The 24,597-nt window shown below is 52.5% G+C and overlaps 1 protein-coding gene across 3 annotated transcripts in view; it reads left to right on the forward strand.

The window, feature by feature from the left end:
• Window positions 1-24,597, forward strand: part of IQSEC3 (IQ motif and Sec7 domain ArfGEF 3) — a gene marked incomplete at its 5' end in the record, with an annotated part of 85,455 nt that overhangs the window by 38,650 nt on the left and 22,208 nt on the right. For all 3 annotated transcript variants that reach the window (XM_084255150.1, XM_084255148.1, XM_084255149.1), the window contains 3 exons: window positions 4,723-5,020; window positions 17,620-18,719; window positions 20,937-21,098. In XM_084255150.1, the coding sequence (XP_084111276.1) occupies window positions 4,723-5,020; window positions 17,620-18,719; window positions 20,937-21,098 (1,560 nt within the window). The remainder of the gene's footprint in view (window positions 1-4,722; window positions 5,021-17,619; window positions 18,720-20,936; window positions 21,099-24,597) is intronic.

Genomic DNA, 24,597 nt, shown 5'->3' on the forward strand with positions numbered 1-24,597 from the left:
CTTGACAGTAACCAGAGTCCATTTGGAGATTGTAACACATTCAGGCACAAGGGGCCGGAAGCGGGGGCCCCTAAGGAACATACCCATTTTCTTTCCCAGAGTAGTAACTGGCCCTGCCATCTTACTAGTCCTGCCAGCCAGGAGTGGCAGGGAGCAACTCGCCAGGAGAGATTTCCTGACTCCTTTGGGGTCTGCAAAGACCTAAGTGTTCCTGAGCCTCCCTGCAAACCAACTACTATGCAAATTCCAAAGGCGCTGCTGCCAAGCAGCCACCACTGCTTACACAAAGACGAGGCAATTTGCCCCTCAGGCAAAGCTAGAAAATGATAAACACAAATTCAGGACAGGGATTCCACTGAGAGGGAAGGAAGGATATTTAAGGCCTCCCACGTGCTATTTCTTGAGTAAGGTAAAAAGGAATATTTTTCTTTCTACCTTACATATATTTTATTCCTATTTGCCTATATAAAATAGTTCATAATAAAAGGGAGAAAATGAAATAAAACCCTGAGTTCTCTAGGCGGTGAATATTAAGCACTGTCTGTAGCAGCCGTGGGATGATTTTGGGCTGTGTGTTCAGAAACGGTTTTCGAGGCAGGTTTCTTGGAACTTCACATTAAGGTTGGGCGAGATGAGAAAGCCAGGAACCGGAGGGTCTTGTCTTCGGGCGAGTAACACAGGCAGACAGAAAAGGAGCCAAAGGCACGGTGTGTGGGAGGACGCATCGTTTGTGAAGTTGTGTGCTGTGTGGTGGGGAGGGGACCGGGCAGGCAGGATGTCCTTAGAGTTTGATTTTGCTACCCGACTCATGCCTGTTTGTGAAAAAATAAAATGCTAAAATATATTCAGATTGCAGTGACAATAAGATACTGTTAGTCAGGGTGGCCCAGCTTGGGAGGCTGAGGGAGTTATCCTGAGGCAGCTTCTAGATGAGGCCTCCCTGGAGCACAGGGTGTTGACTGCCCAGGTGCTGACATTCCCCTGGGGGTGCGTTAAGCAAGGGAGATTCCACCTAGGACTTCTGGGGATAGTCTGCCTGAGCTGCTCCTGTGACCTCCTGGGAGTGGGTGCCCTGGGTGTGGGGAGGGTGCCAGGTCAGAGAAGGGCTGTGATGCCTTTGACGTGAAGCCCCTACAGATGAACCAAACCAGCCAGCACCTTTTGGAACAGCTGTGAGACCAAAGCCTGGAGTCTCCAAGGAGCAGCGACAGGAGAGAGAATAACTTACTTTCTCAGGGCCCTTGGGAGATGGGAGAGAGAAGCATCTGTCAAAGCCAATGAAGTCAGGCCAGGCTCTGCAAGTGGATGAGCCCAGAAAGCCACAGCTGTCCTCCCCAGGGGTTGCTATTCTGGGACCTGGCTTCCAGCTCGGATAATGGAGGTCAAGGAGCCACAGATGGGGGGAGGTGTGGGCATGGATTAAATGATGTGAGGGAGGCAAGGGAAAGTTTATGCTGTGTCCTTGGGCATTGAGGGCAGGGTTGCTGAGGCCCAGCTGCTGACTGGGGGAGTGTGCACCTGGATGGGGCAGAGGGGGCACAGGCATGTGGAGAGAAGAGGAGCTGGGGAAGCTGTGCCTCTCCCGCCTTCCAGATGCCACAGCACCTTGTTCAAACTGACCATTTCTTGATGAGGGAGCAGACATCCAGAGTGCAGCCACGAGCCCAGGTCTTAATGAATGCTGCAGCAGAGGAAGGCTGCCTCTGACCCCAACCCTGCTCTTTCCACCGCCTCTGGCAGCATTTTCTAGCCTGCTCTTTGAATCAACACAGAGTGAGTTGTTTTCTGACACTGATGCTGTATTCACCACAAGCCTTCCCAGGACCATCTGGGACCCCTAAGGACACTTGTCTTCCAGGCTCAGACCGTCTAAGATCACTTTCTTGATTCAGATGAGGGAGAGAAAGAAGTGCTTTAGTAAAGGCTGAAAGATCTTGACATGTGAGGTATGTTGTTAGCTTTTGTTCAAAAATGCCCACTTTCTTTGTTCCCAGAGAGTGTTAAGAAAGGCTGGCAGCATCTCGGATCATCTACAGCAATTGGTCAGGCCCTGGGGGAACCTTCTAGTCTGAAGAGTCCTTCAGCCTTGAAACACTCCTAGCAAGGTCTCCAGTCACCACTGTTCAAGCCACTGCTCAGAACAGAAGGCAGTCCAGGCAGCCCTTCGCCAAAATCCACACCAATCAGCCCCTTGGGGCCCCTCCTCATTCATTTCCCCACCTCTGTGCCAATGACCAGACTCTGAAGGGATCCAGGGGGCCTCTCCCCTGAAACTTCCCTTTTCCAAGTGGAGCACAAGCCCTCGGTTTTCTCATCTGCAAAATGGGGATGTGATTATCTCCTTTTCAAGAGAGTGATGGAGAGGAAATGACCTCATTGATATGTTGGTCACCTTGGAAAAGACAGCCTTTCTGTGGGAGCAGTGAATGAGCTGAGCGGGTACCAGGCAGGACCCCAGCATCGGTGCTCAGGCAGTCCCTGCCACGTGGGGGGTTGTCTCCCTCGGCCCCCCGCCATGTTGCCCTCTGCCAGGCGCTGGAGGGGTCAGGAGCTGCTGAGGAGCTCGGATATGGGCAAATGGTCTCTGCAGCAGAGACAATCCCTGAAGGGGCTGACGGGGCTGACAGCCAAGGTCCGTCTCCAGTGACTCTCCCGGAGCTGGAAAAGACATCATCCCTTAGAGGAGGCTCGGAGCGGTTCTTCACAAATCCACCCCCTATCTCTGCCTTTGGGAATGTAATAGAGATTAAAATGATATCCATCCACCCACTCATCCATCTATCCAGTCATTTAACACTTACTAAGCATGCCTTACGAGCCAGCCCACTGTGATAAGCACCTATGATTAAAAGGTGTATGTGGCACAGTGTGGTAGGGGACATGTCAATAAGTAATTAGAGCACAGAGTGGACATTGCTGAACTAGATGCAAGCACCAAGATGATGGGTGAGAGTGAGGTCTGGTCACTTGACCAGAGGGTGAGAATGACTCTTCCTGGGGCAGTTAGAGAGCCTTGAAAGAGGTGATAAGAGAGAGAAAGGAATGCGTTGAACGGTGGAAGCTTGGAGAGGAGAAGGCATTTCAGGCCAAGGGAAATCACATGAGAGGCAGGGTGGTCAAGGGTGCTGGGCAGATGTTCCTGATGAGGGTAGAAATGGAGGTTGGGGTATGATCATGAATGTTCTGGAGTGCTGCACCGGAGGGCTTTATCCTAGCAGCATCAGCAAGTTACCGGAAAATTTTGAGCAGAGGATTGGCATTCCACATCTGTATTTAGGAAGTCAGCTCTGATAGCAGAGAGGACAGACAGGCTGGAACCCCAGGAGAGTCTTAGATGTGCCTGGACCGGGCCTGCTTGGCAGGCACCCAGCCTCCCAGGAGGGACCCTCCCCCGATGTGATGGATGTTCCGACATGCAGGCCATTCTGGTCCTGGCACGTGTAATACTCCGAGCAACTGCTTGCTCCCCCATTTTCCTCAAGATTTTCATTCCCCATATTCAAATCTTGCCATCTTATGCATGGAATAACCCCCATGGATGGCCTGGGCCTCGTAGGTGTATCGGCCTAATGTTATGTGGGCACAACCAAAGCTTTCTAAGAACTCTCTCATACTTGGACTCCTTTATTCTTCATCTTAACCCCCTAAGGTAGGTACCAGTACTTTCACTATATAGACGAGGAAACCAAGGTCCAGAAAAAGCAACTTAATCAAAGCTACACCATGCTAGAGCTTGGATTTAGCCCATGCTGTGAGCCTTCACACTCCTCTGAAATAGAGTGATTCTCGAAGCACAACTCAGTTTCTAGCAGACAGAACAATGAAAGCTGGGGTCACCCAGGAAGGCTTCTTGGAGGAGGCAGCTTAGGACTGTGCGCAAAGCCTGGAGGCTGGAGGCTGATGAGGGAGGGGAGCACCTGAGTGTACTGATCCCCAGAGCAGGCTGGGATGGGGCTCCTCCAGCCAGGAGATGTCATCTTAGAGTAGCCGGCAGAGCAGCTAAGGGAGGAAAAGAAGCACCAGGAAGAACAGATGCTTCCTTGAACCCAGCAGAGCTTCTCTTCACAGACCCAGCACCAGAAAGCCGGAGTCCACCTGCAGTGGAGGAGCTTTGTGCTGAGACCAGACCTATAAGCACCATTTCTTCCCCCAGATTCATTTGGGCAGTCTAAAGACAGAGTGGTTCATGTGGCTCAGTTTCGCCCCCCAGATCCCTAAGGCCAGGGAGCCAGAGCACTAATTATAATAGTTAACACTTACACAGCAGTGACCATGACCTGGCGTAAGAACTTGAGCTAACCTAAGTCTCCCAGCATCCTTATAGGGTGGGTGCTGTTATTATGCACATTTTCCAGATGGGGAAACAGGCATATTGAGGCTAAGGAGCCTGCTGACGAGGTCCCACAGCTGATAAGAGGCAGAGCCCAGATTTGAACCCAAGCAGCCTCCCCATAGCCAGCCCATGCGGCTCCTAAGCAGTTTCATGAGCTCTGGCAACAGCTGTTGCTTCCTACTGCCTAGGATGGCCGCCCCAAGTTCAGTCTCTCTTCCGAGCCGCCTCTCTACCAAGATGGCAACTCCCTATAGGGAAGTGCACCAGCCCTACCCCTAGAAAGGCCAAAAAGGCCAGGCCAGAGTGCCCCAGTTTCTCCTCCACCCCCACACCCACATGCACCCCATCCCCCTCTCCCCCAACCGAGCACCGTTGCCTTTTGTTCACAGTGATGGCTCCTGCGCCCAGGCCGGTGGGGGCATGGAGGACTCCGTGGTGGCAGCAGCGGCGGTGGCAGCCGGCAGACCCAGTGCCCATGCCCCGAAGGCTCAAGCCCAGGAGCTGCAGGAGGAGGAGGAGCGGCCGGGGGCGGGGGGTGCCTCCCCGAGGGGGGGTGCCTCCCCGAGGGCTGGCCCCCACCGCGCGGCCTCCCCAGGCCAGCAGCAGCCTGCCCTGGCGACCGCGCTCTGCTCCCACACTCCTGCCGCCTCCGATTACGAACTCTCCCTTGACCTAAAGAATAAACAGGTACCCAGGGCCTCCAAGGGGGTGGGAAGGGTGGTGAGGGGGCCCTGCTTTTGTGGGCTGTTCAGGGTAGCAGGGATTTTGCAGGTGGGCTCCCCTCTGCTGCAGGCACTCCCCTTTAGCCACTAGGTCTCCCAAAGTAAGTAATCTGTCTTTTCCGCAGCCCCAGTTCCTCAGGCAACCGGACTTAATAAGGCAGAGGCCTTGTAATGGCCCTCAGGTAGCATGTGGAAAGCTCTGTTCCCTCTCAATGTGCAGGAAGCCTCAAACCTCTCAGCAAGTGGCCCATTGTTCCCTGGGGGAGTATCTACCTCCCCCAGATGCTTAAATGGGATAGTTCTCTTATATGTCTACCCACAGGGCAAAGCCCCAGGCCTAGGCACACACAGGCTCAAAAGAGGTGCAAAGACAGTCGTGTCCTCCAGGTAGACTGAGGATGCTCAAGATTAACCCAGTCTGGGGGAGTTCAAAGATCCACTATTAGAGAACAAATCCCATTGAGGGGTTCCAGGTCTCCACTTTCCATTCATGGGGGTTCATGTTGAACCCCCCCAAAAAGAGATGATGCCATGGTTTGCCTTCAACAGTTAACCGACCCAAAGGAGGATATGTGTGTGTGTATGTTTGCATGCACTTAGAGGAAGACATCATGACTTGATACTGTTAAGAAAAAGCATTGAATATGGAGCCACAGACATGGAATCCAGTCTTTGCTCTTGCTCTAATTACCTCTGTGCTATGGGAATGCCAATAAACACTCTGCACATGGGTTACCTCATCAGCAAAATTGGGAATTAGACTTTGAATCATCTCCACAGTCCCTCTTGCTCTAAATGCATAGGTTCTAAAGACCCATTCTTGAATCCAATGACAAGGTGAGTCTTGAGAAGAAAAGCCAGTACAAAGGTCTCTAAGACTGAGTCAAGCCAAACCATTTTTCTTTCTTTTGGCATTGGCACCAGGAGGCTATTATCATGCACCAGGGACCAGCTGTAGGCAGTACATCTGTGCTTTAGAAAAGCATCACACACAATCTCCCATGATATTTTTGTGGACAAGATAGGAAATGGGTTAGATGACAACATTTATCAGGTGGGTTCACCCCAAAAAAAGGCTGATTTTTCCTTTGGTGCTGAGTGGGACACTGTCTGGTGTTGTCCAGTTCAACCATTTTCAGAAGGGACTACTTTCTCATGACACAAAATTGAGAGGGAACAGCTAATACTTTGAAAGGAGAATCCAAGACTTGAAAAAAAAAAAATACATCCTCATCAGAATGGAATGATGGTTTAATGAAAAAATTCAAGTGACAGAGAGAAAAATGTAAAGTTCTGTTTCTAACTTTGAAACTTCCAGAGCACTAGTATAAGATGGGTAGGGTTGGTCTTGGGAGAAAGATCTTCAGGTGTCCTTTTACTGTAAACTCAAGGTGAATGAACAGCCAGTGAAGCAGTTGCCACAGAGTGGCCTTCACAGAAGGGTCACTAAAGGTCCCCAATCAGGGAGCAGACAGAGTCCCACACTGGTCAGCATCTGTCTGAAGACTGGGCTTGGTTCTGGGGGCCTCACTTCAGAGGGGAAATGAGAATCCTGAGGGTCTGAGGTTTTCCTGAGAAGGAGACTAGGTTTGGCTGGAGTTATATGGAGAAACTGTTGATATGCAAAGAACTTCAATATGGAAGGTCTGCTGTTGAAAAAAGGATTCGATGTATTTTCTATCATTCCAGACAACAATGGTGGTACACATGTGTGAAGGCTATAGGAGAAGATCTTAGTTCAGTTAACAATTAGAGCTGTTAAATATACCGGATGTCCTGCTGGTGAGGTGGTGAGTGCAGTTACTGTGAAGGCCCACATGGTAATCCTTCTGGAAGACCACAATGTGGTCCAGGTGGCCACTTGGCCCAGAGAGTCCTCTCAATGCACACAGCTCTGCTCCTTGAGGAGAGAGACCATTCCTTACTCTTCTTTGTCCTCCCCTAGCACCTAGCAGTGTCTCAGACATAGTAAGAGCTCATAGAGTAATTTTTTTAAATAACTCTAATGTGCAAAGCAAAAGGGAATGGGGTGCTAAAAGACAAAAAAACATGGTCTCTACCTGCCTTTCAAAGAAATTTAAGTTCAATTTAAGGATTATCCAGTTAATAACACCAAAGGTAACATGTGCTTTGGCTTGGGTGGGGGAATTAGCCTAATTCTGACTGTCTGCGTGGATAATGGAGAATTGTGCAGCTTTTTGATTGGCACTGTGGACCTTTTTTGGAGAGTGTGCGTAATTCAAATAAAGGGTTTGTACATTAGGCCAGCAGGAGTAGAGCGAGAGAGGCGAGGACAGGTGGAGGGTGTGACAGGGCCTGGTTCTGAGGGAGGAATTGCTCACCTCTCCTGCCTTGTGTATTTCTTTTAAAAAAAAAAGATTTTAAAAAATTTATGCATATAAGAACTGGGTATAGACCAAAGGTGCAGGGGGTGAGAGGATTCACCAGAGACGGAGTGGGGAACAGAACAGGCAGACTGACTGAAATACACTGCTGAGGGCAGCAGCGGGCGAGGCAGGAGAGGTCTGCTGCGCCATGCAGGTAGCTTCCTGGCCTGAGATCAAACTCGTGCTGCAGTGGCTGCTGATAGCTTCACAGTGCTGAGACTTAATCCCATGAGCCACCAGGGGGGCCCCTGGCTTGTGTATTTCTTGAGGCCAAGCACAGGCTGGGGGTGGTTGGAAAGGAGGGAAAGGATTGGGGATTAGCAATTTAAAACACGAGACATATTTACTAGAGAGGGAGCTCTACTTCCACTTCTGCAAATGAACTGTGTGACTTTGGGCAAGTTGCTTAACCTCTCTGGGCCGCATATGCCTCCTCTCTCTTTGGAGCTTTGTACATGCTGTTCCCTTTGCCTCAACCACCAGCGTTCCTGCTCTTCCCAGCGCTCCTCCACTCCGCCTCCATGACTCCTTCTCTCGCTTGTGGTGCTCCTCCCTTCCCTCTGGCAGCCTGTCCTGCCCTTGCAAGGCTGCATTGGGTGCCCTGTCTCAGCCATAGCTCCAGGCATTCTCTGTGTCATCTTTCCTCTTTACTTCTTCCTCCTTATTCATTGTTATCTCCCCAGTGCCTGACACAGTGCCTGCACATAGAAGGATAAAAAGGGGAAAATAATAACTCAGTGACCTGGAGCGGGGAACGGGCGGGGAGGGCCTGGACCCAACCCTAGGCTTCTTGAAGATCTGGGATTTAGTTTTCTGATCCTGTGATCCCAAACAGTCGCACAAACCCTGTAGACCTTGGGCTGGAGGGAATCTTGGACAATTGTTATCTCTCCGGTCCACCAACTGCCAGGCCTGGTCCGTCAGCCAGCCCAGAGGCCCTCCCATCTGCTCAAATCCCAAACCCACCTAGAGAAACTCTTAACTGTTTTCTAAATCCCACCCTCTCCTGCCATCCTCACTGCCCCCACTCCAGACCAGGTCACCATCACCTCTTGCCTGCGCCCCTGGGAACTCCCCCTGCAGGTGCCCCTGCTATGCCTCTTCCAACCTAATCCCCACACTGCAACTGAGTCCTCCTCCTGAAGAGCACATCTGAGCAGGGAGCACCCCTGGTGAGAGCCTTTCATGACTCCTCCTTGGGACTTCCCTGGGCTCTTTGGCCCCCTGACCCAGTCCTACCTCTGCCCTCACTCCCACTCAGGGTTCCAGCCTTCCCTGTTCACCGTCCCCACATCCCTTTGCCACATTTGCCTCTGGGCCATTTGATTTCTCTGCTGGAAACAGTCCCCACCTGTTCCCAATTACGCTTTACCTGAGTGGTCGCCACGCACCCCTCACGTCTCAGCCTAGGTGTGTGTTTCCACCGAGTACTGCAGGTGCTGTGCCCCCTGGTAACTGCCCCATTCATAAGGGCAAGGATTGTTGTTCTCCGGGCAGTTGCAGAGTTGGGAGGTTGTACACCGAACACCTCCAGGGGTGCGGGTCCCTCCATTGTCTGTTTAGGAGCTGGCGCCTCCTAGAGTTGTGCCTTCAACTTCACCCTGCTCTAGTCACCCTTGTGCTCCTGGGCAGTCTCTGGCACTTGATACTGAAGGGAGACATGAATGAATGAGTGAATGAATGAATGAATGAATGAATGAGGCCTACCGCAATGTCCCTGCTCTCTAGTCTCCAGCGCCCTCTCTGTAGTCACACGGCGAGGAGGCCTCCTGCACCCCTCTCCTCCTCTGTTTCCTCTGCTCTCAGCTCTCACACTTCACCTCTCAGCCATCTTCGGGGCCACCACCCAGGGGCACAGGCAGGGGTGCAGTTCCTTTGGGGGTCGTTAAGAAAAGATATAGAGGGCTCAGGAGTGATTTCCAAATTCATTCAAACTCTCTAGGGTATTTGCATCTCATTCTCTGGCACCTTGGATGAGCGTCCACTGCAGTCCATCCTGGGTGTCCACGTTGTGCTGTGCTGCCCGGGCCAGGGGCTGTGGAGCAGTGGTCAGGGTTCTGCGTGGGAGCCGTGTTCTCCTCCAGCCTCACCATGGGGTGCCTCTCAAGGGAAGAAGTGGTGGCTGCATTTCCAAGTTACTGGGACTTGATTTCCCATTTGTGGAAAGAGGGGCCATTCCGGGGTGTATATGGGGCTCCTTCCCGCTCTGAAGACGAGGTTCCCCCTTGGAAATGCAGGATACAGGGGTCCAGCCTACAGAGCAGGGTGGTAAAAGTGAGGTGTGTCTGGGATTGTCCACCCCACCCCTCCCATCAGGTCTATTCAAGGCAGGTCTTGTACAGCTGCTCTGTCCGGGGCCCCGTGGGAGGCCTGGGGACACCACATGCAGATAAGACACGGTCCTGGCCTTTGGGGAAGTCGCATTGCAGTGACAGGCGTACAGCCACTGCTCGTTGGCACGGTCAGCCCGTGTGCAGGCACAGTGCTAAGCATTTTCCATGCACAATTTCTCCAGATCCGCACGAAATCCCTGTGCGCCAGGTGCTACTCCTGTCCCCAATTTTAGAATGAAAAGGCTGAAGCTTTCACCATGGACGCATCCCTAAGTGTGCATCCCTAGGGCAGCCAAAGTGTGGACTCCATGGTCTGTGAGTTTACCCCAGCACCTCCCATGGACTCCTCCATTGCAATGAAGGAGTAGATTTCCCACAGAGAGGGCGCTATGGGTGCCCTGAAGAGGGTGTCAGGCCAACGTGGGGCTTGTAGCGGGCCTCCTGGAGCAGCTCCCGCTGCGAGAGTCTCTGTGACTCAGGAGTAGCTGATTGTCAGCTCCCCTGCCCCGCCTGGACTACAGTCAGCATTGGTTCCTAAGGGTACCTGCTCCTGGGCAGGTCCAGTGCCCACCGTGGGGAGTACTTTCTGTAGCACCAGGAGGGAGGTGGGCACAGAGAGAAGAGTCAGGGGTCCAGTGAACCCCGCCTCTCCTATGGGCTGTCCTCAGCATCTCCAAAGCTTCTCCCTCCTTCCCAGACTTCCTACTCCCCGCCCCACCCACCCCCACATTAGGATTTGCCCTGCCAAGTCCTGCAGGTTCACCTCATATCAGCTGACAGATCTTGGATAGGAGGAAATCCTTGCTCACATGTGAAAGCCCCCACCACCCACCAGGCCTAGCAGCCCCACGGCCCCCAGATAGCTGCTCTTCCTCCTCCACCCTGATTGGAGGCCATTTCTCAGCAGCCCTTGTCAGGCTCAGCTGCGGCAGCAACCTGAAGAGAGGGAGCATGTTCTAATTAACACTGAGAGGCTCATTAGAGAGCCAGAGCCCCCTGATCCCCCCTCCACTGCTTCTTCTGGCAGAAGCTGAGAGATTGCTCTCTTGGGAAGAGGCGAGGCCACAATTACCCATGATTCATGGGGTTTGGAGAGAGGCGAGCAGAGCTGCTCCTTGGCCTGTGGACCCAGAGCCGCCTCCCTCCCTGAGGCCGTGCTTCCTGGCCCCATCGGTCTCTCTCAGCTCTGACCTGGCCCTGGCTAAGAACAGCAATAGAGGCAATGGATGGTCCTGGCTGGGGTAGATGGGACTGACCTGGGGCACTGCCGACCCCCAAACCCTGTGAGAGCGGGAGGAGGGGAGTGTGGATGGGCTTGGGGGTGGGGGGTTGCTATGTTGTTTGACTCCAAGCCCAGATCCAGAAGAGAGCCCGGATTTTTATTTCCCCTGGGGCATAGGAAGGAGTTCAGTTTAGTTCATGTCTGCAAATATTTATTAAGCCCCAACTCCAGCTCTGGCTCAGCGCTGGGCACCAGGGATGAGGACACAGATGAGACAATCCTGTGTGTGTGCTGAGAGCATTGAGGGGGGCCTGTGAAGGTCGGGAAGTAAGCCATGGGGGCTTTGTGGAGGAGGTGATGGGGGTGTGGCAGGCACAAGGCTGGAGCAAATGGGATTTGGCTGTGCTAAACATGTTGGAACAAATGGCAAAGACCCAACAACTGGGTTCAGATGCCATGGTGAGCAGTTGTGGGGTGCCAGGCTCTGTGTGGGTGCTGGATGTGGATCTGAGGATGACAAGGCCACTTCTCCGACCTCTTTGCTCCGATGGAGTCTGGGGGAGGGAAGGGGGAGAAAGGAGAGGGTAGATAAATACCACAGAGATCAGAGAAAGCTGGGGGCCAAAGGGAAGTGTGAAAAGATCTTGCCCATGGGGGTCTGTGGTACCCAGACCCCATCTGGTTGGGAGCCTGAGAAGGCTTTGGGGAGGAGGCGTGTTAGAGATGGGTCTTGAAGAAAGGGCGCCATTTTTACCTGGAGCAAAGGGGCAGGAGTGGGGGGAACACTGAATGCTGAGCAGCCGCTCTGAGCAGGAAAGCCTAGTGAGCTGGGGGTGGTCGGTGGGGGCAGGAGTGGAGTGGGTGTGCACTTAGACTTCAGGTGGTAGCAGAGGAGAGAAGTAAGCAGGGCCAACTTGCCCAGCCCTGGATTGCCAGGAGGAAACATTTATGCTTATCTTGGGCAATTGTCTCAAGCGATGGGGGCCAGTATTTACAACTGCTCTGTGGGTGCACTGACCAGGGCAGTAGGGTGTAAGATGGATGGTGGGATAATAAGGGAGCAGAAAGCAGTTAGGAGGTGGCCAGGGTGATCCAAATGGAGAGGCAAAGAGAGCCCTATGTGGTGACAGTCTGGTGGAAAGGTCAGGATGATTGCAGAAGGCATGGGTGGGGGTTGGGGAGGGCAGTGGGTATAGGACATTGAGGCTGACAAATTCAGCCAATGGGACAAAGGAGGACCCAAGGTCAATGCAAGTTTCCCAGGCTGGTGGCATGACAGCCAAGGTCCTGTTAGGTGAAAAAGGGAGTCATGGCTGACTGGTTAGGGTGAGATGGGGAAAGACAATGACTTTGTGTAGGTGAATAGAGGGCCCACAGGCTGTTGGAAACACAGGTCTAGGGTCAAGGCTGAAAATGGAGACTTGACCATCATTCACATGATCATTATTATCATCATCAAATAGCTACCACCTTCTGAATACCTGCTATGTGCCAAGCACTATATGAAGTAAATTAATTTTCATAACAAGCTACAGAGTCTGCAGGATTGCCTTCCTTCAACAGATGAGAAAACTGAGTTAGACATGTTAGGAAACTTACCCAAGGTCAACCAGCAAAGCAGAGGCAGATCTGGAAGTGGGCACTTCCATTTAAAGTAGAGGGAAATTATGACAGTGGGTGAGGGTCTCAGGGAACAGCTAGTCCATGGAACAACTTTAGAGTTTACCACAAAGACTCTGCCTGATATCTTTCCCTCTTAATTAGTGGTTAATGCTCAGTTGTTAGGAATTTCAATGCAGAAATCACAGACGCCATCTAGAAGTACATGGGCAAATAATGAACACATGTCTGGAGAATGGAAGATGGCGCACACACGACTTGTAACTAGTATGCTGAGGGATTTTACGGTCAGAACGTGCCATTAAAGAGCTGTATGGAGACAGGAAAGCCAAGATAGATGGGTCATGAGAGTTGAGGACAGATTTCAAGGTGATATAAACATCACAAGTTGCAGAGAAGAGGGAGGAGGAAGGTGGAGGATGTCTGTGGGATTTTGTGATTCCAGATTATTGGTGACCTTCTTTCGAGTCACTTTAGATTGGTGACAGCAGGAGGCGGGCTTCCAGGCATCAGGTGTGTGATCTTGTGTGTGTAGTGGGGCATTTGCTCATGGAGTGCGGCAGAGGGTGTTCACCAGCCTCTAAGAGGGTCAGCGGAAAATAAAAAGAAAGAGAACTGAGCTAGTGCCCCAGAGCAGGGGAGTCAGTTGTGTTTCAGCCTGGGAAGATCTGGGAGGGTCTGTAGACAGGTGAAAAGGATCCAATGCCAGGGCAGTGATTGGAAATGCAAGTAAAAGAGACTAGAGAATGACATGAACTTACAGGGGCAAGGAAGGTTGAGATCATTGACTTTGGAGGAGGGAAGTTATAGGTCAGGCTAGGAAGGTTTTTGAGAGACACAAAGATAACTTGGGAGTTAATTCTTTAGTTATTCAACAAACAGTCATTGAATATTCATGTTGGGCACTTTCCAAGCGCTGGGAGTAAAGGCTTGAACACAGCTGGCAAAAGTTTCTGTTTTCGTGAGTCTTACAGTCTAGTGGAGGACTTGGTGGAACAGATTCAAGAATTTAAACTCTGGTTTTCTTCTTTGCTTGCGTGAAGCATGGCTAGTGGCTGGTAGAAGTCTCCTAGAGTTATCTTGGCCAGCTTTCTGCCTCCAAGCAGGATGGCACCACACCAGGGGGATGGACCTATTTACCATTTTTGGAAATAGTTTGGCAATGGAACTTCACACCTGCTCTCTGTTGCCAATTGTGTCTTGTAACTTGAAACAAATGCTCTAAGGTCAAAGTTTCCCTGGAAGTATGAATAGACCAGGTAGGAAAGATGCACATTCCTGCCTCGTGTCAGTTTTTCATGGGAGCTTGGGGAAGATTCTTTGGGAGATGGAACTTCAGAGAGAAAGAGGCAGCCACGGGTCAGTTCCCCTCAATATCTACACTTTCCCTTGCAGGACTGACTTGCTTAACTCAAGACCAATCTCCAGTCCAGGTCTCAGGAGACCTGCAGAATTCATCAAGGAAAACAAGCCCAACTATGATACCTTGTCCCTTCTGGCATGAGTTCTGAAAAAGCAGGAATATAGTGTCTCAGAGGCAGATAACTGTGTTTCTGTGGAGCTCCTGGGGACCTGAGTTCTAACCTAGAGAAAGGAAGACCAGGAGGTAGTTTGTCCAGTTGGTTGGTGGGCAGCATTTTAAGAGGGCTTCCAAGATTCCTTTGTGTCCAGTCTCCTTCCCACCCCCACTGAGTGGATGGGATTAGAGAATAAAATGGGAGCTCACACCCATGATTAGGTCAGCTATCTGCTCACATTGAGCCAGGCAGAAATGGGAAGGGTGGCATCCTGGGTGACCTGACCTAATCAGCAGAGAGACACTCTCCTGTGCACCTCAAAGGGGCAAGCTACTGTGATGTGGAGAGGGCCAACTCGCAAAGGACAGCAGGCAGCCCCTAGTTATAGATGTGGAGAGGGCCAACTCGCAAAGGACAGCAGGCAGCCCCTAGTTACAGAGCACCCCAGTCTTATAATCTCAAGGAACTAATCCTGCCAACAACAGTGAGCTTGAAGAGGACCTTGAGCCTTAGATGAGATTGCAATGCCAGTTGACACCATTTTGGAGCCTGGTGAGATCTGGAGCCCGGGACCCCACCAAGCTGTGCCCAGAACATGGAGAAAATAAATGGGTGTTGTTTTAGGCTTCTAAACTTGTGGCCATTTGTTGTCCAACAATAGGTAACGAATCTGTTGTGATTTTTGAGAGTACTCTGAAGGCCCCTACAATCTGAGGCTGATGAGGATCAGGAGAGCTTCCTGCCTTCTGCTTAAGGCTTTGTGCCTTATAAAATGCACATACTTCTGGAAGGAGTCATCTAGAAAGACTTATTGACCACCCAGACTTTAATATGAATAAGTCTTCCATCTGTCTTCAGGAGCAGCGTTGGACGTGGGGAGAGAGACCACAAAATGCCACTAGGTTTGGGGATGGGAGAAGGCATGGAATGGTGAGGGTACTGGAGTTGCCAAGGAGAAGCCATTGAGGACATCCCATTTTACTGGGGATTGTCTGTGAGTTCACTGGACTAGGTGGGTGCCCTAGCTGTGGGCACCTGGTCTAGCTGTGGGGCATCTCCAGGGAGGGAACAGAGGGGATTCCTGGGGTGGCAGAGGGTAGTCTCCCCAGCTGCAGGCCCTGGTGGGTGCAAAGGAGCAGGAAGCAGATGCAGTGTCACTTGTATTGAGGAATGAATTTGGCCTTTCTCCTGGCCCCTCTCCACCCATGATCCTGGGGGTGATGTGTTCCTGAGTTGTTAATTTCACCCCACACTATCCAATTCTTAGTTTGAGAAATCCGCTTAGTGTAAATGGAGTGTACGTTTTGAATACGACATAAATTCAGGGTCCAGAAACACCTTCTCACTTCTCAAATATCTGTAAGGACTGATGGAGCTACTGTTAGGTCCACCCCCTTCACAACGGCCTTGTCTGTCATTTAAATGCAAAACTCTCCAGGAAGGAGTGTGGCTACACATTGTTGGCCATTCACTCTCAAGGGGAAATATCTTTCTAGTCCTTTCCTAAGAGATTCTGCTAGGACAGAAAAAGTGAGAGCATAGCCATCTAATGGGGAGAAAAGACTAGGGCCAGCGCTGAAAGGAAGAGTCTTGAAGACACATTGGTCCCATGCCTGAAGTTTTCCTGGGTTCAGGCCTGCCCAGACCAGGTGGCATACCCCCACTAGCCAGCCCCAGCACACCCTGCCCTGGTTGTACAGCTGCTATTGTTGACAACAGAGGTGACTGAGTTGCAGAGCAGGATAACCTGCGGGACTCACACTCTTGAAACATCCCTCATCCTCCATCCAGCTTTGCATTAAATTCTCATCTATTGAGCACTGTGCATGTGCATTTAATACAAAGCCCTCCGGGGAACTGGGAATACAGACATGATCAAATCCTATTCCCAACCCTTACAATTTCCCTAATGACAGGGAATCACTCCAGCTACCCCAATGTAGTGACATGAATACTGATAGGGAAAGTGGATGATTGGGAGTAAAAACAGTTTTTTTTTTTTTCAAATAGTTCTGTTTAATTATTATTATTATTTTTAAAGATTTATTTATTTATGCATACAAGACCTGGGGTACAGGCCAGAGGTATGGAGGGTGAGAGGATTCACCAGAGACAGAGTGGGGAGCAGAACAGGCGGAGCCACTGAAATACACTGCTGAGGGGAGCAGTGAGTGAGACAGGGGAGTTCTGCTGAGCCATGTGGGCTGCTCCCGGGCTGGCCGGGGGAATCGAACTCATGCTGCAGTGGCTGCCAATTGCTTGATAGCACTGTGTTTAACCCCTGTGCTGCCAGGGAGGCTCTAATTATTATTATGTTTAAATGTACACAAAAGTAGAATTGAGACACTGGGCAAGCTAGGGTTATTAGGCAGTTTTAGGGACAGTGCAGGAGGGGACCTCTGAAGAATTTAGGGAGGCTTCAGAGATAAGGACAACGAGGAAATGTAACCAATTCCACTGGGAAAAACAAACATCCCAGGACCATTGTTAACAATAGGGGAAAAACAAACATCCTAGGACCACAGACAATATTGTTAAGGATGGTCCTGGTTTTCTTCAGGTGATAAGATAAAGTGTAGAGATGCTCACCTGGAGGACTAGACCATAAAGATAAAGCGATAAGCATAACAAATGGGGAAAGAAAAAACTGTTAGATAAGGAATGTGAAATTCCCCCACTTAATACCCTCTGGGAGTTAGCCAATCAGGAAGAGAGACTAAAATTTTAACATAATGAGAGAGAGAAAGTATATATTCCTGAAGTAATAGCCCGTACTGGCTCATGTCGGCCCCTCCCAGGTACCTTATACCTGGGAGTCTTTCTTCTTTGTCTCTTTTCTTCCTAAATAAAACTTTTCTTTCAAAGACAAGATTTGTCTCTCTCTGCTTACTTACTCCAAAAAGTCTGTGAATTCCTTTCTACGGTTTCGCGAGACAAGAACTCATGGTAAAGCGGCAGCAGTTGTTACACACGCCGGCATCAGAATGAAGAGTAATAAACTCTCATATAACCATATCTCCATTCCAACAATTTTAATAATGTTGTTTCATCTTACTCTATTTTTTTTTTTTGGATGGCATCTTCTAATACAAATTCAAGCTATCATGTATTTCACCCCAAAGTATGAGCATTTCTAAAAACACCATCACATCAGCAATAACTGACCAGCATCAGCAGTACCACTCTCCTCTGCTCTGGGGGGCCACTGAGCCCCAGAATTCAATCCTACACCTAACATTTAGAGGGATGCTGTTAAGACCTGCTATTTCAGACCATGACATGCTTGGGAGTTTTCAGACTTGAGACCCTCAGTGTCCCCCAGCTGTGCATTCCTGGGCCCCGTGAAAGTTCAGCCTGGTGACTCCTCAGCCACTGTCTTTTGGAGGGAATGTAACCCCACTTCCTACCCCCTCCCCACACTGCCCCCCGCCCCCAGCCTCCAACCCCTCTAACTGAGCTTTCCCTTCTCTGTGTCCTTGCTGCAGATTGAAATGCTAGAACACAAGTACGGGGGCCACCTGGTGTCCCGGCGCGCCGCTTGCACCATCCAAACCGCCTTCCGCCAGTACCAGCTCAGCAAGAACTTCGAGAAGATCCGCAACTCGCTCCTGGAGAGTCGCCTGCCGAGGCGGATCTCCCTGCGCAAGGTGAGGGCGCCCACTGCAGAGAGCCTGGCCGCCGAGAAGGCGCTCATGGAGGGCTATGGCCTCCTGGGGCTGCCGCTGGTGCGTTCGCCCTCCCTGCCACCCTCTTTCGCGGGCACGCTCACTGAGCTGGAGGACTCCTTCACGGAGCAGGTGCAGTCCCTGGCCAAGTCCATCGATGACGCCCTCAGCACCTGGAGTCTCAAGACCATGTGCTCCCTGCAGGAGAGCGGCGCTTACCAGATCCACCAGGCCCTGCAGGCGAGCGCTGCGGCCCCCGGTCTAGAGGCCGAGCTCCGGGAGGTGGACAGTGTCCGCCAGGGGCAGGGGGATGAGGTGGCTGAGGCCGCCTGCCTGCCCCAGGGCCACAGCAGCACCCTCATGATGGCCTTCCGGGATGTCACCGTGCAGATCGCCAGCCAGAACATCTCTGTCTCCTCCTCCACGGCTCTGTCGGTGGCCAACTGCCTGGGTGCGCAGGCCACCCAGGCCCCAGCAGCCGAGCAGGGGGAGGCCCAGGGGCAGGAGGTCCCGGCGGTCCCTGCCCTGGGTCAGGGGGATGCGCCTGCCCAGAACACGTGTGCCCAGGATGGAGCTGGGGAGGCCCCGGGTGTGGACCAGCCTGGGGTCACCGAGGTGCTGCTGGAGGAGGCGGTGGCCCCCGAGACCGAGGAAGGGGAGGAGGCAGGGGACATGGGGAAAGGAGCTGAGCCTGAGGCCGGGGACAATTTGGAGCAGCTGAGCAGCAGCAGCACCTCCACCAAGTCCGCCAAGTCGGCCTCCGAAGTCTCGGCCTCGGCCTCCAAGGAAGCCCTGCAGGCCATGATCCTGAGCCTGCCGCGCTACCACTGCGAGAACCCCGCCAGCTGCAAGTCCCCCACGCTCTCCACCGACACCCTGCGCAAGCGGCTCTACCGCATCGGCCTCAACCTCTTCAACATGTGAGTGAGCACTGGCGTGGGAGCCCGTGGGCCCTGGAAGCCCCGCAGGGAGGGCGGAGGTGGGGGTCCTGCCTCTCCAGGGGAACAGGTGCCAGGCCCTTCACCAGCCGTCTAGGGGTTCCCAGGTGGCTTGGTGCGGGGCCTGCTCCCTGAGACGTGTGTAGGAATACACACTTCTGAAATTGCTAGGAGTTTATTTTAAGTAGGATTAGAAGCAAGAGGACAAACAAAACCCATGCTCGGACAGCTAGTGCCGCTTAGGGTAAAGCTGGGGGAGCCTTTTCAAGAAATATTATAGTATTTTTAAAAAAGATTTGTTTATTTATGCATGCAAGAACTGGGGTACAGGCCAGAGGTCCGGCGGGTGAGAGGGTTCACCAGAGACAGAACGGGGAACAGAACAGGCAGATTGACTGAAATACACTGCTGAGGGGAGCAGCGGGCGTGTCATGAGAGGTCCGCTGCACCATGTGGGTAGCTCCCTGGCTGGGGATCGAACTCGTGCTGAAGAGGCCGTGGATTGTTTCACAGTACTGTTTCACAGTGCTTAACCCCTTGCGCCACCAGGGAGGCCCCAGAAATATTATAGTTTTAAGTAAATAACAGCACTGGTGGTCTGAGGGAGGAGCAGAAGGCACTGAGGCTGGATATGAAGTTAGGGAGATGCAGCATTAGGGGTGGGGGTGATGACGGGGAGAGAAGAGGAAATGAGCACAGTAGAAAATGAGGAAAGCTAATCCAGGGGCTGGGGAGGGGAGGCTGGGGAAAGGGGAGACTTGCTGTATGCAACACAGGTGCAAGGCAGGAGAGGGTGGGTTAAAAGGAGAGCGAGAGTAAAGGAGAGAGTGTGCAGCAGGGGAATGGAAGCAGAGAAAGGAAGGACTGCCAGAGCCCACAGACAAAGCCCCGGGCAGAACTTTCTTGCAACCAAATGTATACAGCTGGCGACAAGCTGGGGACATGCACTGGAAATTTCCAGTACACCAGGCACCCATGTCCCCTCATAGCCCTGAGCCAGGAAACACAATATCCCTCCCGCCCACCAGTGCATACTTTTATTCACTCTGCTGTTACTTATTGAGGGCAAAGCACCATGACCACAAAAATGAGTAAGACACATCCCCTGGTCTCAAGAAGCTTCTTTTCTAGGGAGAATAGCTGCTCTTCCTAGCTCACCCTACATAAGTGTCTGCAATTTCCCAGCACCATCTAGAGAGCGCACCATGATGCCATTTTGCAGACAAGGAGACAGACTCACAACTGCAAGGGGAGTTGCACATCATTAAGAGGCCAGGGAGCAGTAGACTCAGGTGAAGCCGATCCGCCTGGCTCCCAGCCCACTGCCCTTGCTTCCGTGTCAGGAGGCCATTCTGCTGAGCGCAGCTGCCGCCTCCCACGTCTGCAGCCTCCCTTCCCCGTACGCATGGATATTCACACAGACGCTGGGATCCCTCCAGACAGCCATTCTCAGACTATCTGCGGTGAAGTATCAGTTTGGCTCTTTTACCCAGTACATCAGGGGCTGATACTTCCGTAAAATACAGTAAAAATGAATTGCTAGAAAAACAATTACATGCTTGGTTGTCCCCCAAATGTCAGCGTGCTATAAAAGGTTCTAAACGCTTACCCTCTCTGTCTCTGCTTATCTTCTCCGGACCAGTAAGATACAGTTCAGGGAGCAGCGCGGATTTGCAAACCACGCTGTGAACACGTTTGCCTTGAGACGCACACCCCCCGTGCCCACACCCGCACAGAGACTGAAGCTTGAGAAAGAAAACGCTGGACAGCAGGATTCTTGTGTCCGCCGTTGACGGGGCAGAGTCGTGTGGTGGGAGATTGGCCTCCATTTCCCAGCTTCACCCTCTCTCCTGATTCCAGGGTGGATGCTGGGTGCAGACAGCAGGATACAGGAAGGGAGGAAGGGCCTTCCCGGCAGGCCTTGGGGATCTGAGGGGAAGGTCCAGGGGATTGAGGCTGGGAGACAGAAAGGCACCCCCCCACCTGTTCTGGGGTTCGCTTCTCCGCTTCCTGCCCCGCACGCCATCACTCCTGCTGGCGAGGCAGGTTCAGGAGAGGGCGGCTCTGTAGGGAAAGGAATTCAGGCATTTCCTGGAAATTCTTTCCAAGGACCTCTAGCACTTCTATGGATCCATGGGTTGAAAGAAAGGAAGGAGGTAGGTCCTGGCTCACTGTCCTCCTCTGCACTCCCACCCGCAGAAACCCGGACAAGGGCATCCAGTTCCTGATCTCCAGGGGCTTCATCCCTGACACCCCCATCGGAGTGGCCCACTTCCTGCTCCAGCGGAAGGGCCTCAGCAGGCAGATGATCGGAGAGTTCCTGGGCAACAGCAAGAAGCAGTTCAACCGCGATGTTCTGGAGTGAGTGCCCCTGCCTGGCGGACTCCCCCCGCCTGCCACCCCCCGCAGCGATGCACACCCTCTCTCCTTCTCACTGCACCCTGCCGCCCGGTCTCCCAGAGGCCTCAGCTGGGGAAGATGGGCTCAGGGCCAGGATCCTGGACCTCAAAGTCTGGGCCACTTCCCAGAAATCCTTGCTCCAGGCCTGTCAGCTTCCTGCTTGTCCCCAGGCACCAGACTCGCCATGGTCATGAACCAACCCCCGCATCTTGGCCAGTCTCTGTTTCTCTTCCAAAGCCATTCCTTCGATGAGTGCTCCCTGGCCCAGGGCAAGATGGAGCTACCGGGGTACAGAAGTAATCGCAGGAGACCCACCCTGCGGGGCAAGAGAATGAGCCTGGCAGAGAGGCCTGGGTCAGCGCTGGTGAACAGGCCCTCTGCCCACCCTCTTCCTGCCTTCTGCCCAGCCTGACCCCCCAGACTCTGCCTGCTCCCACACAGACTTGTTTCTGTATCTCTGGAGTCAAACACGAAGCAGACAAAGGAAGGGGTTAGACTGAGGATCTTAAGAAGATACTGTGATTCCATAAGGATCACACCGAGGTCACAACAAAGGCGAGAAGATGGGGGTGGAGATTGGGGGGCCACCTTTGCGGGTGGTTAGCTTTGTCAGCATGGATCCCAGCAAGTCCCCACACACACACTCCCCCTCAGGAGCTGCAGAGCAAGGGTTTACATAGCTTGAGGCTGAGGCAGAAGGCCTTGGAGGCACTGCCTCTCATGGCAGAGAGGGTTGAGACCCCAGGAAGTCTGCTCCGGGCCCCTGCCACACCCTCCATGTTCCTTCTCTGTTCTGCTAGGTCCAGTGCTCTTCCTGCTTGAAGTTCACCATTCTGCAGGGAGGCGCCCCACCTCACTGCCCTCCTTGGGTGTGGTCAGCTGAAGTGTTTCCCCAGGGCTCCTTCGAGAACCTCTCTTACTTGTGCTTGCCCCTGAGGAGCAAGAGCAGCTTCATGGGGGTCAGGGGTTCCCACTCATGGTGTTGGGAGTATGGGAGCCGCCTGGTCTGACTGACCAGCGTGCCTGGAGTAGGAGCTCAGAGATCTGGCTCCTCTCTGTGGCGCCATCTTGGGGCTGTGTCTCTGGACAAGGCACTCTTCTCTGAGCCTGTGTTTCCAAGCCTGTAAGGGAGGGTGGTTGGATTATGAAGGCCACACCAGTTGCAGTGATAGAGTGGTTGTGGAGTGAGTACTGTCAGAGAAGGTCTTGGCCCATCTAAAGGGCCTTGAAATCCTCAGTGGCCCTCAATGGGCGGGACCCCGTTCCTGCTTCTACTCTTGGGGCCTTTGGCCAATCCACCAGAACAGGGTGGGAGGGCTCTGAGCACCTTGCCAAGTGGACTGATTTCACCCTCCTTTCCTCTCCCTCTGGCTAGTTTGCTCTACCCTCCACCCCTGCTGTAGGGTGCCCTGAGGGGATGCCCTGGCGAAACGATAGAAAGCAAAGAGAGGTCAGCATTTCCTGAGGGGTCCTCCCTTGTTCATCTCTCTGGCCTTTTCTGGCGCTTGTCCCCTTTCTGTTTCACAGGAGGAGAGTGAGGGTGCTGTGCCCCACTGCTTCCTTCTTTCCCACTGTCCCAACCACCTCCCTGAGGGATGCTACTTTGTCTCCCTGCTCTGCGGGTAGAGGTGACCGCCTCACTCCAGGCCCTGACTGCTGTCTTCTGCCTTCGCCCATGTGACCAGCCCTAGTGTTCTAACCTACTAGGTCCACACTGACCTGGAGTGCCTGGAATGCATGGTTTTTCTGCAGCCCAGGTGCTGCGTATGCAGCATGATGGAAACTAATTACCATCCTCCCTGGGACTTTGTGTTGGCTGGAGACTCAGACCAGTGAGTTCTGCAGCCCGTGCCGGGGAGGACAGCTGGGCTGGGCAGGGCTAGCCATTGAGGCAAGGTCAGGTATGGGAGGAAGAGGCAGAAAGGGTGGTGGAGTAGGAAAAATGGCTGCTCCACCAGCTCTGACCTGGGTTTCTGCTCCTAACTTGCTGGGGAGTTATTACAAGCCACATTTCCTCTAGGCCTTGGTTTCTGTGAGAGAGCTGGGCTGCATGAACTCAAAGGCACCTCCAGGTCCGGTGATTCTGTTATCTTTTCCATTCCTTAGATCATTTGTAGCTCACTGGCACCATGCAGATTCCACTGACCTAAACATATAGGTACTGCTTTGCCATCCTGCCAGAGCATCCCAGGAGGGCCAGAGTTCAATGGAGAACAAGGTTCATTATTCATTCAACAAACACTAAGAGCCTACCACATCTTAGGAATGGAGCTGAGCTGTGTGTTTGTGAGATTGGGGGAAGGAATAGGCATGGCTCATGGCCTTAGGGAACTTAGAGACCAGGTGTAGAAGGGATAAGGGGAGAGGAGACACTTGGAATGATAGTAGAGCGGCTAAGGAAGCTGCAGTGGCCAGTGTGGGGTTGGGGAGGGAGAGATGCAGCACTGAGGCCCGACTCTGCCCCAGTGAATGCCTCAGGCCCTCATGCTTGATTCTGCAGCCATGCAGGTCCTGGGTTCTGAGACCCATGGCACGCTCAGCCTCTGCACGCTGACAGCTTCACAGAGGGGAGTCTTCATCCCCCAGGTATGCAGCTTGCTGACTGCCTGGTCTGTCTCCTGCAAAGCCCAGAAGATAGGGAAGCAGGGGAAACAGGATGATGGGGGTTTGGTGTTTCCCTGCCATTCTCTCCAGCTTTCCTGAAACCTTGCAGGATCTGTTGTCTCTTCCTTACTCCCACCAAAGGAAACACATGCAATAACAGAGTCACTGGTGCCATTTTGCCCAGGCCTGGAAGGCTTCATTGGGATTCTGTGAGGCTCCCCTGCCCCCGCCTGATGACATTCAGCAAGTCACATCCGTTCTGTACAAAGCTGTTTGCTGAAATAAAAGGACATAAATCACCCATCCCCTTGGAGACTGAAACAGCCCAAGCCACGACGCTCTCCAAGAAGCAGCCAGATAGGATGGGAAGAGACTGGAAACCTCTTGAAGGAGGTGGGGTGGGGGTGGGGGGAGAGTGAGGGAGGGTAGGACTCCCCCTTACTCTTGGTCCTGGGGGTGGGGAGGTAAAGAGGTCAAACAAAATGTGCCTCAGCTGCTGGCCTGTGTCTGAGCATCACAGATGCTTCTAGAACAGGCCCTCAGCTCTCTTGACAGCTGACCTCTCCTCCCTTCGTGTCCTATTTCCATAGAAGAAACATTCCAAGAAGGAATGTACTCACCCAGGCTTTATCAAATAATAAAGGCATTTTTAGCTCAAAATGCCACATCCATTCCAGCGTTTCCAGCATTTACCAGGGAAGGGTTTTTCCTTGGGGGGAGGAAAGGGGAGACTCAGCCTCAGTTTCTCCCTTGTCCAATGGTGATAATGTACCTATCTCATATGAATTAAATTTTTAAGATGCATATTAAGTGTTTAACTCAGTGCCTGATGCTTAGTAATTTCTCCCTAAATGTT

The sequence above is a fragment of the Talpa europaea genome (assembly GCF_964194135.1).
Source record: "Talpa europaea genome assembly, chromosome: 15".
In the NCBI taxonomy this organism is placed as follows: Eukaryota; Metazoa; Chordata; class Mammalia; order Eulipotyphla; family Talpidae; genus Talpa; species Talpa europaea.